This window comes from Sinocyclocheilus rhinocerous, unplaced genomic scaffold (assembly GCF_001515625.1).
Source record: "Sinocyclocheilus rhinocerous isolate Xijiao unplaced genomic scaffold, SAMN03320098_v1.1 scaffold603, whole genome shotgun sequence".
NCBI lineage: Eukaryota > Metazoa > Chordata > Actinopteri > Cypriniformes > Cyprinidae > Sinocyclocheilus > Sinocyclocheilus rhinocerous.
The window spans coordinates 530,150-544,667 of record NW_015656630.1 but is presented as its reverse complement, the minus strand read 5'-3'; the positions used below and the strand labels follow the sequence as shown (position 1 = coordinate 544,667).

Sequence of the window (14,518 nt, the reverse complement as noted above, 5' to 3'; positions counted from 1 at the left end):
TGTCATTTATTTATTTTCATTTGTTTAGGTTATTTAAAGCTTTCGTTGATAGTTAGAGAGTTTTGTTTTGTTTGTTGGCCTTGCCCTCTCTTGAAGATTTGCTTCCTTTTATAATTCTTTTGTTATTAATAAAAAAGCTATTTGTTTAAGTTTGCGTTTGGTGCTTTTCTGGATCAGGGGATTGTTGTGACCGTCAGACCTTTTTTTTTTATTTGTTACAGCCTCACTTACCCCTAGACAAACAGGGAGGCTTGTAACACTGTCAAACGTGTTCAGTTATATCGCAGTTGTTGAATCTTATGTTAATACAAATATTTACATATTACACGTGTATTTTAATTTATTCTTTTCTTCATTTGCTTCATCTGCAAATGTTCTTTGCATGAAACAACATTGATGTTGATCACAAAAAAGACGACAAAATTGTGATGTCACTTCCATCACAACTGAACCTTTTTGTCCTGTAATGTTTTTTCAAAAAATCTTGTTTATACACTTTTTTTTTTTTTACCAATAAGTCAGTGTCAGTGAAAAGCATGACCGAGATGAAATACAACATTATTTAAATAATAAAACCATGAGAAAAATCAGGTTAAATGTGTGGTGCAATTGATTTCACTTCATCCTACGCTAACAAATCATATCGAAATTTTTCATATCTAAAACCATAGTACATATTGTAAGTAATAAGCAACAGAAATCTGATGCAAGTATTTGAACTAACACCACACATGGGGCACCGCCCTCTTTATAAAGCTTAAAGTTTCCTGACTTTTCCTTTATGAGGCATGAAATTTTACCTGTGTAGCTCTCTCAAACCTCTCACAGAAGGAATGAAAGATAGAGCAACACTCCTCTAGTTTAAAGGTGGCTGGGTCTTCACAGAAGTACTCCGCCACAGAGGTACTGATGCTGTCCAGCTCCTGAAGGGAGGCCTCCACATCCGCTAGCCGAATGTCTGCCATCTGTACATGAGCAGACATATATTACTCCCTGAATACTGGCAATCTAAAACATTTCAAAACCAGCCACCTGACATTACACTGGAATTTCAATGCATTTTCATGTAGGTTACATGAAAAGCCCAAATTATTCTTACACGAAGAAATGCTTCCATCTGATGTAGTAGATCAGGCTGTTTACTGGCATCTATCTTCGCTTCCCTAATTTTCTCCAACTCCCTTTGAAAGTCCACCTCCTGCTTTTGGATCCTATTTTGAATTTATAAATAAAGTAGAATTTTACTCCTAAATGCATCACTTAATACAAAACTTGTCTTATATCTACCTTGCAGCAATCCCAATGTGTCGAAGCTGTTCAGCGAAACGCAGCAAAGCTTCATCAATTTGTTGGGCTTGCTATAATAAACAGAAAATAATAAACATACAGTCACAGTGTCAAAAAAAGTATAGTGATATATTCATGAATCAACATCTAATAATAAAAACTCCTAAATAGAGTGATCACTTCATTTACCATGGACACATAGTGCATAAGGTTCATGCCAGGTTTATTTGCTTTAGTGTCCACCAGTTTGAGCAATGATGTCATTCTGAAGCCAATAGCACTACCTGCGTAGCCACCCTGAACAAGATACAGCCAGAGTCATTTATCTGCTCCAGCTCTAGTTCACACTGAGGAACAGTGTATTAATAACAAACAAAACAGACCATGTGACACTCACAGCATTCATGTAGTTACCAGTCTTCAGCACCAGTCTGATGATTGAATGTAGGTCATCACATGCCAGCAACTCTGGAAGGCAAAGAAAAGTTTGTGGTCCATAAGATTTAAAAAAAGAAAAGAAAAAGAAATTAACACTTTTATTTAGAGAAAGTAATAAATACAATGACAGTAAATGCATTGATAAATGTCATTAACAAATAATCCTGAAAAAGTACCAATGTTCCCAAAAAATATTCTGCAGATTAACTGTCTTGAACACTGATAATGCAGCAAATCATCCTATTAGAATGATTTTTGAAAGATCATGTGACACTGAAGACTGGAGTAATGACTGCTGAAAATTCAACTTTGCCATCACAGGACACATATTTTAAAATATAAAACCGTTATTTTAAATTGTAATAAAATGTCGCAATATTGTTTTTATTACATTTTTTATCAAATAAATCTAGCCTTGGTGTGCATAAGACCTTTTTCTAAAAAAAAAATTTTAAAAATCATACTGACTAAAAACTTGAACAGTAGTGTATGTTAATAAAATTGTATGCATTTTTAAACATTTGATAGATTACATAGTACTTATATATATATATATATAAAGTGGAGGTCTAAAAGTCTGAGATCACACAGAAAATGTATTTCAAATCTGTAAGTTAATTTTGATTTAAATATTTTAAAACAAAGAAACATGGTTATAAAATTAAATATTACAGACTTTGCACAATTTTTAGGTGACTCAATCAAATAAGTAAAACCTCCTTAGTCCAGACATCAGATGTTCTTGTTTTGAACAAATGTCAAATCATGCTAGAGAACATGATCATCAGGTTTTACACAAGTAAAGTCTGTACTGTATAACTTTCTATACAAAAAGATGAAAAAGTACCATTAGCAGCGGTTGTCATGACAGCAATGGAGTGTTTGACCTCCTCAATAAAGGGAAAAAACTCTTCTCTGAGGAGCAAGCTCTTTATTCTCACTTTATACCTGGAAACAAATAAGTCACAGAATTGTTAGCAGCTTTTTAGCTAAAGCACATTTCAATCAGCTGTTTAATACATTTGAACGTGGGAAAATTCTGTGGAGCACATTTATACAAAACAGCACAGAAACTGGACCATCAAATGCTTTGAACCATGACAAGAAAACGCACCCTGGCACTTGAACTAGCATCACCATGAAACGGTCAGCCTCGTTTAGCTGAGATAGATCTCCATTAAATGACATCAGCTTCTTAGTCTGGAACATGTCAATACAAAAGCTGCATTAAAAACTGATCGCATCGCTGAGTAATAGCACAGCACATTGAGGTCATATAGAGAAAACTGGTTTACCTCCATGTCATCAGGCAACAGCTTGCTGAGCTCCCTTAGTTTCCCAAAAGCAAAGCACAGGTTACCGTTCCTGACGGCCTCCACAATGTCCTTCGGTGGCCTGCAAAGTGCATCGAAAACAGATGAGATAGAGATGTTTTTAAATGGTCTACTTGAGTTACTTTGGGTACTCTTAGCAGCTTGTTACACATATTACTTATAATGGATATAATTCAGTGTAATGTTCTTCGAGATGCTCAAAACAATTCCGATTGAGATTTTTATCTACATGTTTTCATGTCATTACCAACATTTACAGAAACTTACAACCTCAAGCAATAAGGTAAAAAAAAATACTTACAAAGTACAAAACACAGGTGATCATGGCTCAATATATATATACATATTTGTATATGAAAGTGCAGACTGAGGAAAACTGTCAATTTTATACTGTACCTTACCTTTTAAATTGTTTTAGCAAAATCCCAATATTCATACTTTTCTTAGAGTTGAGAATTGATACCTAAAAAAAGACAGATATAGTGTCAATTTCTGATAAGCTGGGAAAGTCTACTGAAATGGCATATATTATATAAGATTCAGTGGCTGCAACTAAAAATAAAATCTAGAAAGCATGAACTTAAACACGCACCATTCACTGTATAAGACAAGATGGAAATGGAATCAAAAAGACATCTATACTTTATATAAAAACAACAACAACAAAAAAACACATCTAGTTATAGTTCATGTATTGTTTTTCCTTATTTGAGGTCCCAAAAACACATTGCTGCACATGCAAAATAATAGTAATTCTGAAAATTAATAGTAATTCTGAAAATTAATCACTCATTATACATTTAAACAATTTTTAAGGGGAAATGTGAGTGTTCATTTCACTCATGTTTAATACCTGCAATTTTCCCAAGTAACATAAATGTCTTAATTGAGGGCATTTCAATTGTTTCATCTAGACATTTGATCACTTTTCATAGTTCATACTTCAATGTAAAGCATGTTTTTTTTTTACTATTACAATGGCCTTGGGGACAAGAGGGTTAAACAAGAAAGAAAACCCTTTGATGGGTCTCAGAAGACAGTATGTCCAATACTAAAGCTTTATCAGAGCATCAATACTGGAGTCATCTCTCCAGATCATTAGCCTGAACGTTTGAAAGGTGAGAGACACAAATGAGTAATAGATTGGGTTGATGTAGGCCGCTAGCGAGTACTAGATTTCAGGTTTAATTCACCCACTTGCTCCTGTCCTGCACTTTGAATCTTGATACACAAGAGATGACATCTGAGCTGCCTTTCAATCCTGCAGTACTACTACTGTCTCAACTAAAGGGCCTCACTGGCAAGTACAGCTGTAGGTATACATGACTAGTTTTTCATGGCAAACACATCAGCTTTACAGCAAAGTTCAGCTTCAATCAACTTTTAAGCAGTGCCACTTACATTCTCGGATTCTGTAGTGATTTGTGAAAGTCCCCACACACTTTTTCTGACCGTCCCACCCTTACGGACCAAACCGTGGTGCTCGTTGTGGCTAAAAAGCTCCTCCATTCGCTTAGTGTCCAGCTCAAAGTTCTCGAGGTTGCGTTGGGCTGTCCACACGTTGCGCTTGCCCAACACGCTGTGCCTGGGGATGGCGTCCCAGTTGAAGTTGCGCATTTTGGAGCGCCGCTGGACAGTCCGGGTGAAGGGGTCCCCCATAGGTGAAGAAGGTGGGGGTGGGGCGCCGCTGGACAGTCCGGTTGAAGGGGTCCCCCATAGGTGAAGAAGGTGGGGGTGGGGGTGGTAGTGGCAGTGGCGGAGGGGGAGGAGGAGGAGGTGGAGGGCCCATGGGAGGGGGCTGTGCAATACGTATGCAGGGTGAGGTCTCATTTTGAAAGCATCTCGAGGGGTCAGGAGGCAGAGGAGGTAGAGGTGCCGTGGTTACAACTGGAGCTCCATCCATTGGAGGACACGGAGTGGACAAATCTGGAGGGATCTGATAGAAATATCAGGAAAAAATATAAAAAGACAAAACAGTGAGAGGCAAATGATGTGCCATACTGACCCAGAATTCTAAATGAACGTCGCACTTCTAAAAAAAATAACTTTAGGCATCCAAGATTTCTACCATCAATAACATACTTATTTTACTGGATTACTGTTGGATACAACCAAATGTCGAGAATCATAAATAGCCAACATAAGAATTTCCAATGATAACACTTACACTGGAAGAGCAAGTTGCTTATTTAAAAAAAGCTGTGTGAGCAAACCACAAAGTCAGATAATACTTTACAAGACCAGTTTGCACAGGAACTTCAACAGGCAGTCAAACAAACCATTTAATTAAGATTATCAAGCATAAAGGCAACTTTGCATATCACATGTACTTTGGTCTCTCTACTTTTAAACTCTATTGGCTGCTTAATTTTATTTCAACATTTAAAGTAATGATTTTGTCTTGGCTATCATTACATATAGCCTACAAATTGGGTCATTTTGTTTATTTACATATAAATATTTATGGAATTTATAAACATTAATATAATTACTATCTTTTATATATGAATATTTTTATGAAATCATTATTTTGCATAAAAATACACTACGAAAGGACTTAGTAGTGACTGCTTTACTTACAGCAATTCCACGTTTACAAAAGATACCGATCAAACAAATACAATGATAGACATCACTACATTATTCGAGCTCTGTCTTTTTGTGTTGTCTTTTGTGTAAACTTATGGTGAAAATATATCGACAAGGCAGTTATCAAACTCTGAAATGTGCAACTCTCAAACGAGGGAATAATTAAAAGCCAGTCCAACATCACCGATTATCGGAAAACTATGAGAAAAGAAACAGAAAGTGACAGAAAATTAAGAACTTTCTGGATGTACGTACCGGTAAGTAAATAATATCAGGTTAGTGCTGATGAACGCTTAATCAACTGACGTCCATTGCTGGAGAAAATCAACAGACATTCAGCATGTCAAACGCCGTCGACTCCCAGCAGCACGAGCACTTTAATGGATGAGAGTGGCCACACCCCCTCACGCGCGCAACTCTCACCTTTGCTGTTTACTGTGTTTAGAATACATCTTGTTCCTCAGAAAGAACATTCTACATAATTAAAGAAAAAAATAAACTAACTGGGCTACACACACTGGGTCATTGTGTTGAATTATTTACAACTGGTTACAGCTGGGTTAAAACAGGTCGGGCAAATACAGTTTGAATTGCAACGGTCGTAGCTGATAGAAGCCGCATATGTTATTACTGTCAAAGGTAAGTCATGTCGTTTGGCAGTGTATAAAACGGTATATATCTTTAAAAAATGTAGTTACATTGCCCTCTATCGGCTTTATTCAACAAGTGTAACATATACAACGTACGAATTTGTTAATTGAATCCAGTCGGGTTTCTGTTTTTTATTGTGTCGAAAGTTTTTTCTCCCCAGAAACAGGTTTAAATGTTTTTGTTAGAAATAGTTTTGTATTTGAGGGAAAAGGTTGGTTATCTATTCAGTCAATGTTACATTTACATTCAACATAAATTGTGTGAAGGTAAACAATGTGTTTTATTAGCTTTCATTTATTATCCAGTGGTGTAAAGATTTAATTAGATTACTAGAGCACTGGCCCTAAAACTTAAAAGACATCTGTAGTTCCATATTCAACATTTCCCTCTAGTGGTCAGCATTAATTTTGCATGGCCTGACTTCAGTTCCTATGTTGGAATTGTTCAATTTGGAAGACAAACAGGGTCAAAGTAAATCAAAAAGCCAAACAGGACATCAGCAAAGTACAAATGACACAAAGACCATTTTTGCAAACTTTTCAAATTTTATCTGGTGGGTTCTTGTACGTTTGTTGGTCAAAGGTTTGGTCAAAGCCAGGAGCAAAGGCTAACACCATGGGTTTCCAGTTTCAAAATCTGTCTCAATTATCTTTACATATATACAATCACTCATACACTACAATACCACAAAGCAGCCTAAAATATTGATTGTATAAATATGTTAATATTTATAACCGTTTCATTCTGCTATGCTCTAAAACTACTAATGGAGTACGCATTTCAATGCCAAACACTTCTGTTAACAGAAATCAAAATAATAATAGCAAGAATAATAATCACAGAACAACAAAAAAAGAAGACTTAATGGATGCATTTAATCTAAAAGAAATAGAAAGCTACTGGGAAAATATATCAATGTAGAATTAGTGTTCAGGAGGTCTAAATTTAAAATCCCATTGATCTGTACAAATGTCCATCACTTCATGAATCAGTTCAGTCTCTGGGGCTCAAGATGGAACCCTTTTCTCCAGCTCTGAAGATGAAAATAATAACACAAACTACCATCTCTGCAGCCAGACAAATATGCCAGGACATAAAAAACAAAATACTTGGTATAAAAAGGTCTCTCTTCTAGAATAACCATGTGGTCCAAAACTAAATCAATTAAAAACAAAATCAATTTAGGCAATTTAATTTAAATGCAATAAAAAAAATAAAAAATAGACATTGTACGATCTTCAATCTTTGACAATTGGCATTCAAACTAAATTTCAAGCATTTTGTACCATTCACAAGAAACCTTTGTTTTGTTTTGCCTAAAAACATTTTGCTGCACTACTACCCATGTAGTGTTTTACTGATACATTGCACAGGATTGAATCACAATGCATGGAAATGTACAACTAATTTCATCAGACCTGCCATGCAGAAACACACAAGGGACAACCAATATAGGCAAACATGAAAATACACTTTCTAAAAACATCTTCAGTATTGCAATGTTCAAAAGTACTGAACATTAGATCATAGTCGTTATTTCAGTCTTGCGTAATGAAATAAAAAAATAAAAATAGGTTGACAAACTATAATCTGACAGTCTGCACTTTAACCCCATCATCACTGCATCAAGTCTGTTTTAAGCAAAAACATTTCCAAGTGTATTTTGAAAAAAAAAAATCTTAATTTATAAAAAAAAGGCTATTAATGAGCATTATGTAGATATTTTCAGTGAATGAAAACCCAGTAAGTCTCATCTGATTATACCATCTGATCACAAATAAAAATGCATACAAAAAAAATATATTCTGAAATGTTTATATTGTTAAATTGTTATTACAAAATCTGTTTGATTTTGTACTATATTTTTGTGAAACTTGTGAGGGTTAATGGAATAACACATTAGCACTAATATGACAGAAAAAAAGTTACTGTGATATTAATGGGTATATAAATATTTCATTGAGGAAAATTGCCTTTTTATTAACCAAGGCAGATAAAGGCATTTAACATAGAGTGCATCAGAACCAATAGCAATTTGAAAGCACAATATTAGGGCTTTGCTTATGTTAACAGAACACAGGTCAATACATAAACTCTAGTGCACATTTTGGTGGATAAAGAGGCAGATAACGTTGGGCCTCAATAACTGACCCATGTTAAAACAATCAAATACAACTCATACATCATACACTTCCTTGATTAACTTATGATTATTAACTTAAGAATGAACATAATAAACCTACAAACATTCTACGGCATCATGCACTGGTACATAATATGACAATAAGCTATAATTGTCAAAATAAAACAAACTGCAAAAAAAACAAAAAAAAAACACTCCTCTCCCTTAGAGAAAACAATCATGCTTCATAAATTCAAAGCTGTAAATGAACAATATTGAGTAAAGACAGTGATTTTAGATTCATGTTCCGGAACTTTGTGAAAACATGCAGGAAACTGTACCCACATCTGATGAAATTCAGTCCATAACATTTTTCTGTATTATTAATTTAGGGTTAAATAACTTAAAATGAGTAACTCATTTTAAGATATTAAATGTAGTATTTCATGTATTTAAAGTATTTTAAAGAATACTTTAATAAAATAATAGACCGGACAAGGATTGACTCAGTACTCTTAAGGCCTAGTAAACATACAAACGTACAAGGATGCAATACCAATGTCAGATAAAACTATATCTGAATTTTATCAAAATAATATTACTTTTTGTTAGAACCACCGACACTGAACAATGAAAGCTCTGTGATATGAATAATTTGCATACCCCATTAGCTACAAAACCAAATCTACAATACAGAAAAAAAGACAGTAGTAACAAAATAAAACGCTTTTCACAGAAAAACAAAAGGAAAAAGTTCCTAAAAATGTGGTCACTGACAGAGAGAGAGAGAGAGAGAGAGAGAGAGAGAGAGAGAGAGACTGAGCAAAATCTGGAAAAAAAGCTGTTCTGACTGATATATCAGAAAGATTGTTTCAGTTGGTTTAATGATATTTACAGGGATGAAGCCGAAACTGATACCTCTGACATTTGATTGGAGCCTTAAGGACCGGTTACATACTAGAGGTAACTATTCAGACACTTGAAAAGAGTCTCAGAGCAAGAACCGGTTGAGGAGGAGGAGGAGAAGAATCAATGAAGAGAAGTACAGAGAGAGCTAGTGTGAAGGAGGCTTTGTTGGAGCCCCTGTCTCTACTAGCATCTCAGAACGCTGGTCTCTTGCGGTCCTACTGGGTTGCTCTGTGTGGCTAAAGACATGTAACAGGAAGCCAGGGGTAAACGGGCATTTCACTGTTCCTCCAGCCAAGAAGGTTTGTCAGCCCCTGGTGGTTTGAGTTTAATGTTGAACTGCTTGAGGGTCTGTTCCAGCTGTTGCTGGTTTCCAGCAAAGTAGGCAGAGATGGCATTATGGAACAGCAGAAGTTGCTTGTGCATCACTTTGACCTGTGAGAGAGATACACAAATCATGTCAAAAAACAATAAATAGATTACAGGCTACTTGAGTGATTTCAAGAGGAAGTTATGCGGGTGGTCGGGCACCTTGTTTTCTTCCAGGAACTTGAGCTTGATGCTGACATCACTGCGGTGACGTTCATATTTGTCCTTGTGGATCTGGTACAGCTGCTGAGCATCCTCGATACGAGCCATAGTAACAGCGTCCCGTGGGCCCATGTTCAACTCTTCCAGATCTGCCCTGTACGCATCAAACTCGAGCCTATAGGAGATCAGAAAACACCACATAAAATTATTTTTTATACAATGTGATGCCCAAAGTTGAAAGTTATTTATGATGAAATCTGACATTAAAGGTAGCTAGTACTGCATCAGATAAAAGCACAAAGCATCAAAGGTTTCTCAAAGATCTCAACATGTACCACACAAAATAAATAACTGTGATAGAGGATATGCTACTCATTTTTCTCTTTTCAGTCTAAAGACTGAGTAAGAGGGCCAGTCATTGTCAATGCCTGTTGGTGCCTCACACCGAGTTCATTCAATACCATCTTGTCTGCTATATTCGATACTAAACCAGACAACTGTAACGTATAATGACCCTCTAAAACGTCCAGTAGCATCACAGGCTAATTAACCTAAAACACAATTCAAGTGCTTGAATTTCCAGCCCTGACAGAAAGTAGGGCCCAGTGCCTCTTCATATTGCAGACAAGTGGAACACTTCAAGCACCTTGTAAAAAAAACTAAAAACTAATGAAGGCCACTATACTAAAGGCTACAGAGCTGGAGTAGCTTTTACCTGGCATTCTCATACATCTTGATAGTCATCAATGTGTCTTCCATTGTTTTGTTCACCAGTGTGTTGATGCTGGACACAAAGAAGTTGATGGCACCGAGCAGAGTCTCTCCATTCTTGCACAACAACTTCTGTGTTTCTGCATTATATCCGAACTCATCCTGTGCATGAATAATACCACAAAACTAAACTTTGAATTGAAATATAAAGCTGAAATCAAAATATAAATATTAGATGAAAAAATGAAAATTAGAAATATTGCCTTGGCAGCTAAATGGAATAAAATTATTTGAAGTACTAAAATGATTAAAACTAAAACTAAAATAAATTTAGACAGAAAAATTAAAATTAAAAGGAAAACTGAAAATATTAAAATAAAAGCCAATTCAAAATATTACTAAATAAATGCTATAATAGTATATAAATAATACTAAAATAACACTCAGCTGTACATGATAACAATCAGCTTTCATGTTTAAGTATTTTTAGACAATCCATCCAGCAATGTTAGAGACATTCTTTACTGATGTTGTGTATAAATAACAAAACACAAATGCTAAAGTAAATCCAAAAACAATTGTGGCCTTTTAGTGCTTGGTGACATAGTCTTCCCCGTCTGTAAGCACTAGTTATTTTTAACACTGACAGTTTGAATTATACATTCCGCAACAGCATGAAATACATGAGTATGTTTACAGCAGTCCCATAATTATGCATGGCAATCACAACAAATGTCATAAATCTTAAGTTGGCCACGCTGCCTCACCCGAAGTTCTGGAGACTTCTGACTGAGGTCGGCAAAAGTGTCTCCGAGGGCGTGCTGCGTCTGCACCATGCTGTAAAAGTGGTTGGTTAGCGCTCGCGCCAAATGCAGCATGTTCTCATACTTCCGTTTGGTTTCCCGCAGAACCTCGATCTGAGCCTCCAGCTCCAAATCCACAGTACGTGAGCCACGGCCAAACCTCTCAGAGATCATCTGTTTGGTGCACTAAAAGAGAGATGGATAACAAATACAAATATATAGTTCAGTCATGAAACTCTAGATGGCTCATTCTGACGGGGTGTTAACGTAACTGATGATATTCAGAGAGTTAAACGACTTGGCACAAGCTGATTGGTTCATGCTCCGTATGCAGCCAATGAGCTTACTGCCTTGCATTTATATGGCTGGCTGGCATTCACTTGAGATTCCTGCAACGCGCTTTTAGAGTTCTCTGAAACCCTCCACCTTCCCCAGCTCCACCTGTATAGATCTGCTACGGGTTATTTTATATGCTATTTGTGCAGCGGCAGTATGTCTTAAATACTCATGGCACCGTATCGCTATATGCATTGGCAGTAGCAAGTTCCTGTACTTGCTTGCGGCAGCAGCAATAATCTACAACTACAGCAATAACCAACAGCAGCAGCAATTCAGCAGCAGCGTAGCAGATCTGTTCCGCCAAGACCAAATATATTAACATTGTCATATCCATCACCATGCTAAAATGTTCAGAGAGTTGTTATGATTGAAATGACTTTAGAATAGGAGTGGTTAACAGCACATGACAACTAATCACAAAATACAAACAGTTAATTGACAAACCTTGTATGTGTTCAGGCCCCATTTCTTCACGATGTCAAATTTCTCCACAGCAACGCCTCTTGTGGCCTCTTCTGCGGTCATGGAGGAATTGCTGCTGCCGTGACGCATGTTGGACCCTGATACACAGAACATACTTACAGTAAGTTTCAAATTACATATACACTGTACAACTGTCTATACTTCCACATTATTTACACATCATTTGCAGATATTGTTGGTATAACTGCATCAGAGACAGCTCTGAAAGTGCATCAGATATATGTGAAACAGATGAGATGAGAGTGAATAAATGAAAGTGTTTTACTGAGTAGGGGGAATGTGTTGCCAAAGAGCCCTTAAATGATCCAGTGCTCTTTGGAATACCTGGGATGTCTTCTGATTGGTGGGCTATTCGGCAGGCAGCAATCTGGCTTGGGGCAATGCTAACACCCCTAGACTTCATTTGCAGGTCTGGAGGTGGTCATGGCCAGGGATTGCAGGGGATGTTGGGGGTATACAGTATGATGGGGAACAGGGAGTAGGTGGTAGATATGCAAGATGCAAGAAGTTTTACAATTATTTAGGCAATTGGGAAAATGATTTTTACAATGGAATGGGTTGTACCATATGAGTGAAGTGTGTAATGTCAGCGTGTATGTGTGTGTGAATTTGAAGGAAGAGCAGGAGGATGGAGGGAGGGGAAAGGGAAAAAGGGAGAGAGAGAAGGTGATAATGTAATGAGATGAAATGAAAACAGGAAAGCATACAACTTTCGTTAAATCGGCTGCCTCATGACAAACAGAGCGAGACAATGTACAGTTCACTTAACATCACATGACTTAAACCCCAATATGTCTGGTAATTTATTTTTAACTACAAGTATTCATTTACACAGAAGTATCAGAAAAAGCATTGTCTCAGTTTGTGTAGTATGTGTCTCAGAAGTATTGTCTGAAAAAATAAAAGGATTTACCCCAAACATATTTTACACAGCCATTTTGCAGCAGATTTTTCTAAACATTTCCTCTGCAAAGTCAGCAAGATTAAAGCCAGATTAAAGTTTAAACTGATTTTGAAAGGAAAATGACAAAAGAATCCTCATTACAAAATTCCTGCAAGTGAAAAAAGCAACCTTAACCCTGCCAGAAAGAAGAGAAAGAGAAAATGTAGCCCAGTCCAAACTGCTAAGAGAGAAAAGAAAAGCCAGGCGATTAAATGTATTCCTGTAGTACAGCATCCCATACTCTGTCTAGGAAAGACAAAAACAGTTTTGAAAAGGACTATAATTCAAGGCACCATGGGAAGGTGGAAAACAAGAAAGAAGAGAGATGCGTTACGAATGAATGACCTTGCCCTTCATTTGGAATGCGTCTGTTGCCCAAAAAGTCAGTGTTAAGACGGACCGCAGGGCCTGAGAAAGGGTAAAAGAGACAGAAGGTCCTCACTGAATCAGAAGTGAATAAATTTAAGGGGCCAGGATGGTCACCTTACAATCACAAATCCTGTCCAGAAAAGAAGTGGTTTTGTTAGCCACATGTAACTAAATTAAAATAAAATCAAAAGCAGTCAGTTTTGGCTGGGTTACTTTGCAGAAGTTAGCCTCATTTTCCATTGCAGAGGAAATTTATTTAAAACAAAAAAACAAAACAAAGCTGAAGCTCATTTGTCTCTTCAGATCTGTGGCCTTTTTCACTCTGGTTAATGTCAAACTTTAAAGCCATCAAGCATGACTCAATGAATACCTATACACATAATGACCAATGCCTCTGGAGGCCCTGGGGGCTCTTCTGGATTGCACCATAGGAAAGAAAGGAGTGGAAACCCCATGGTGGAAATTATGCAAACCATATTGTACAATTCCAAGTGTATCTAGAAAAAATGTATGTATGTATTTGCTTTAGAAAGACAAATGTCATCAAAGTCATTCCAAACATGGTAAATATCACTAATAACAAAACTCCAATTTTGATTGGGGTCAAGTGAATCTAAAACTAGCCTAATTATACACAGATTTCTTTGCCCAGTTCATTAAAAAAAAGATATTTTGCACAGTGCAGTAGCAATTGGGTTTTAGAAGAACATAATTTTACCTTTGATGGAACTGGTCGGAATGATGCCTTCTGTTGTACTCAAAGGAGACATTTCAGAAGCATATTGTAAACAATTACAAAAAAAAAAAAAAAAAAAAAAAAAAAAACACCAAGAGGAAGAGATCTTAAGACCGTAATATTATAACCTAGGCATTCTTTTTCATGAAATGAGCCAATCCTGTAACTTCTACAAACACAAACATTGGCATAAGTTGTAAAATGTTAGAAAGAACATTTTAGGGTTAGAATCACACTAGAACCAGAATTATTAAGAATCATGTGCCTGTGAATCAC

General features: G+C 36.4%; 2 protein-coding genes across 2 annotated transcripts in view; both read right to left on the bottom strand.

Annotated features, from left to right (window-relative positions):
- The window catches only part of LOC107720631 (FH2 domain-containing protein 1-like), a 7,110-nt gene extending 2,375 nt beyond the window's left edge, over positions 1–4,735 (bottom strand). Inside the window, exons 1-10 of the mRNA XM_016528382.1 lie at positions 4,461–4,735; positions 3,461–3,522; positions 3,021–3,120; positions 2,840–2,925; positions 2,573–2,673; positions 1,685–1,755; positions 1,477–1,584; positions 1,288–1,358; positions 1,100–1,211; positions 801–965 (exon numbers count right to left, since the gene is read on the bottom strand). Coding sequence (XP_016383868.1) covers positions 801–965; positions 1,100–1,211; positions 1,288–1,358; positions 1,477–1,584; positions 1,685–1,755; positions 2,573–2,673; positions 2,840–2,925; positions 3,021–3,120; positions 3,461–3,522; positions 4,461–4,718 — 1,134 coding nt within the window. The 5' untranslated portion in view covers positions 4,719–4,735. The remainder of the gene's footprint in view (positions 1–800; positions 966–1,099; positions 1,212–1,287; positions 1,359–1,476; positions 1,585–1,684; positions 1,756–2,572; positions 2,674–2,839; positions 2,926–3,020; positions 3,121–3,460; positions 3,523–4,460) is intronic.
- A 4,457-nt stretch (positions 4,736–9,192) lies between these two features.
- Positions 9,193–14,276, bottom strand: LOC107720539 (arfaptin-2-like). The gene is made up of 7 exons (XM_016528274.1): positions 14,225–14,276; positions 13,483–13,545; positions 12,156–12,271; positions 11,337–11,558; positions 10,574–10,731; positions 9,859–10,033; positions 9,193–9,762 (listed from the first exon to the last, which is right to left on the bottom strand). The coding sequence occupies exons 1-7, from the start codon at positions 14,274–14,276 to the stop codon at positions 9,607–9,609; spliced, it is 942 nt and encodes a 313-aa protein (XP_016383760.1). The 3' UTR covers positions 9,193–9,606.
- Positions 14,277–14,518: the final 242 nt, after the last annotated feature.

What these genes read in the sequence shown, in the direction of transcription:
- LOC107720539 (XM_016528274.1), bottom strand. Translation starts at nt 14,276, where the DNA reads ATGTCTCCTTTGAGTACAACAGAAGGCATCATTCCGACCAGTTCCATC. An exon ending in CATTCCAAATGAAGGGCAAG is followed by an intron (nt 12,272 to 13,482) that starts GTCATTCATTCG and finishes TCTGTGTATCAG; the next exon opens with GGTCCAACATGCGTCACGGC. An exon ending in GGGGCCTGAACACATACAAG is followed by an intron (nt 11,559 to 12,155) that starts GTTTGTCAATTA and finishes TCTCTCTTTTAG; the next exon opens with TGCACCAAACAGATGATCTC.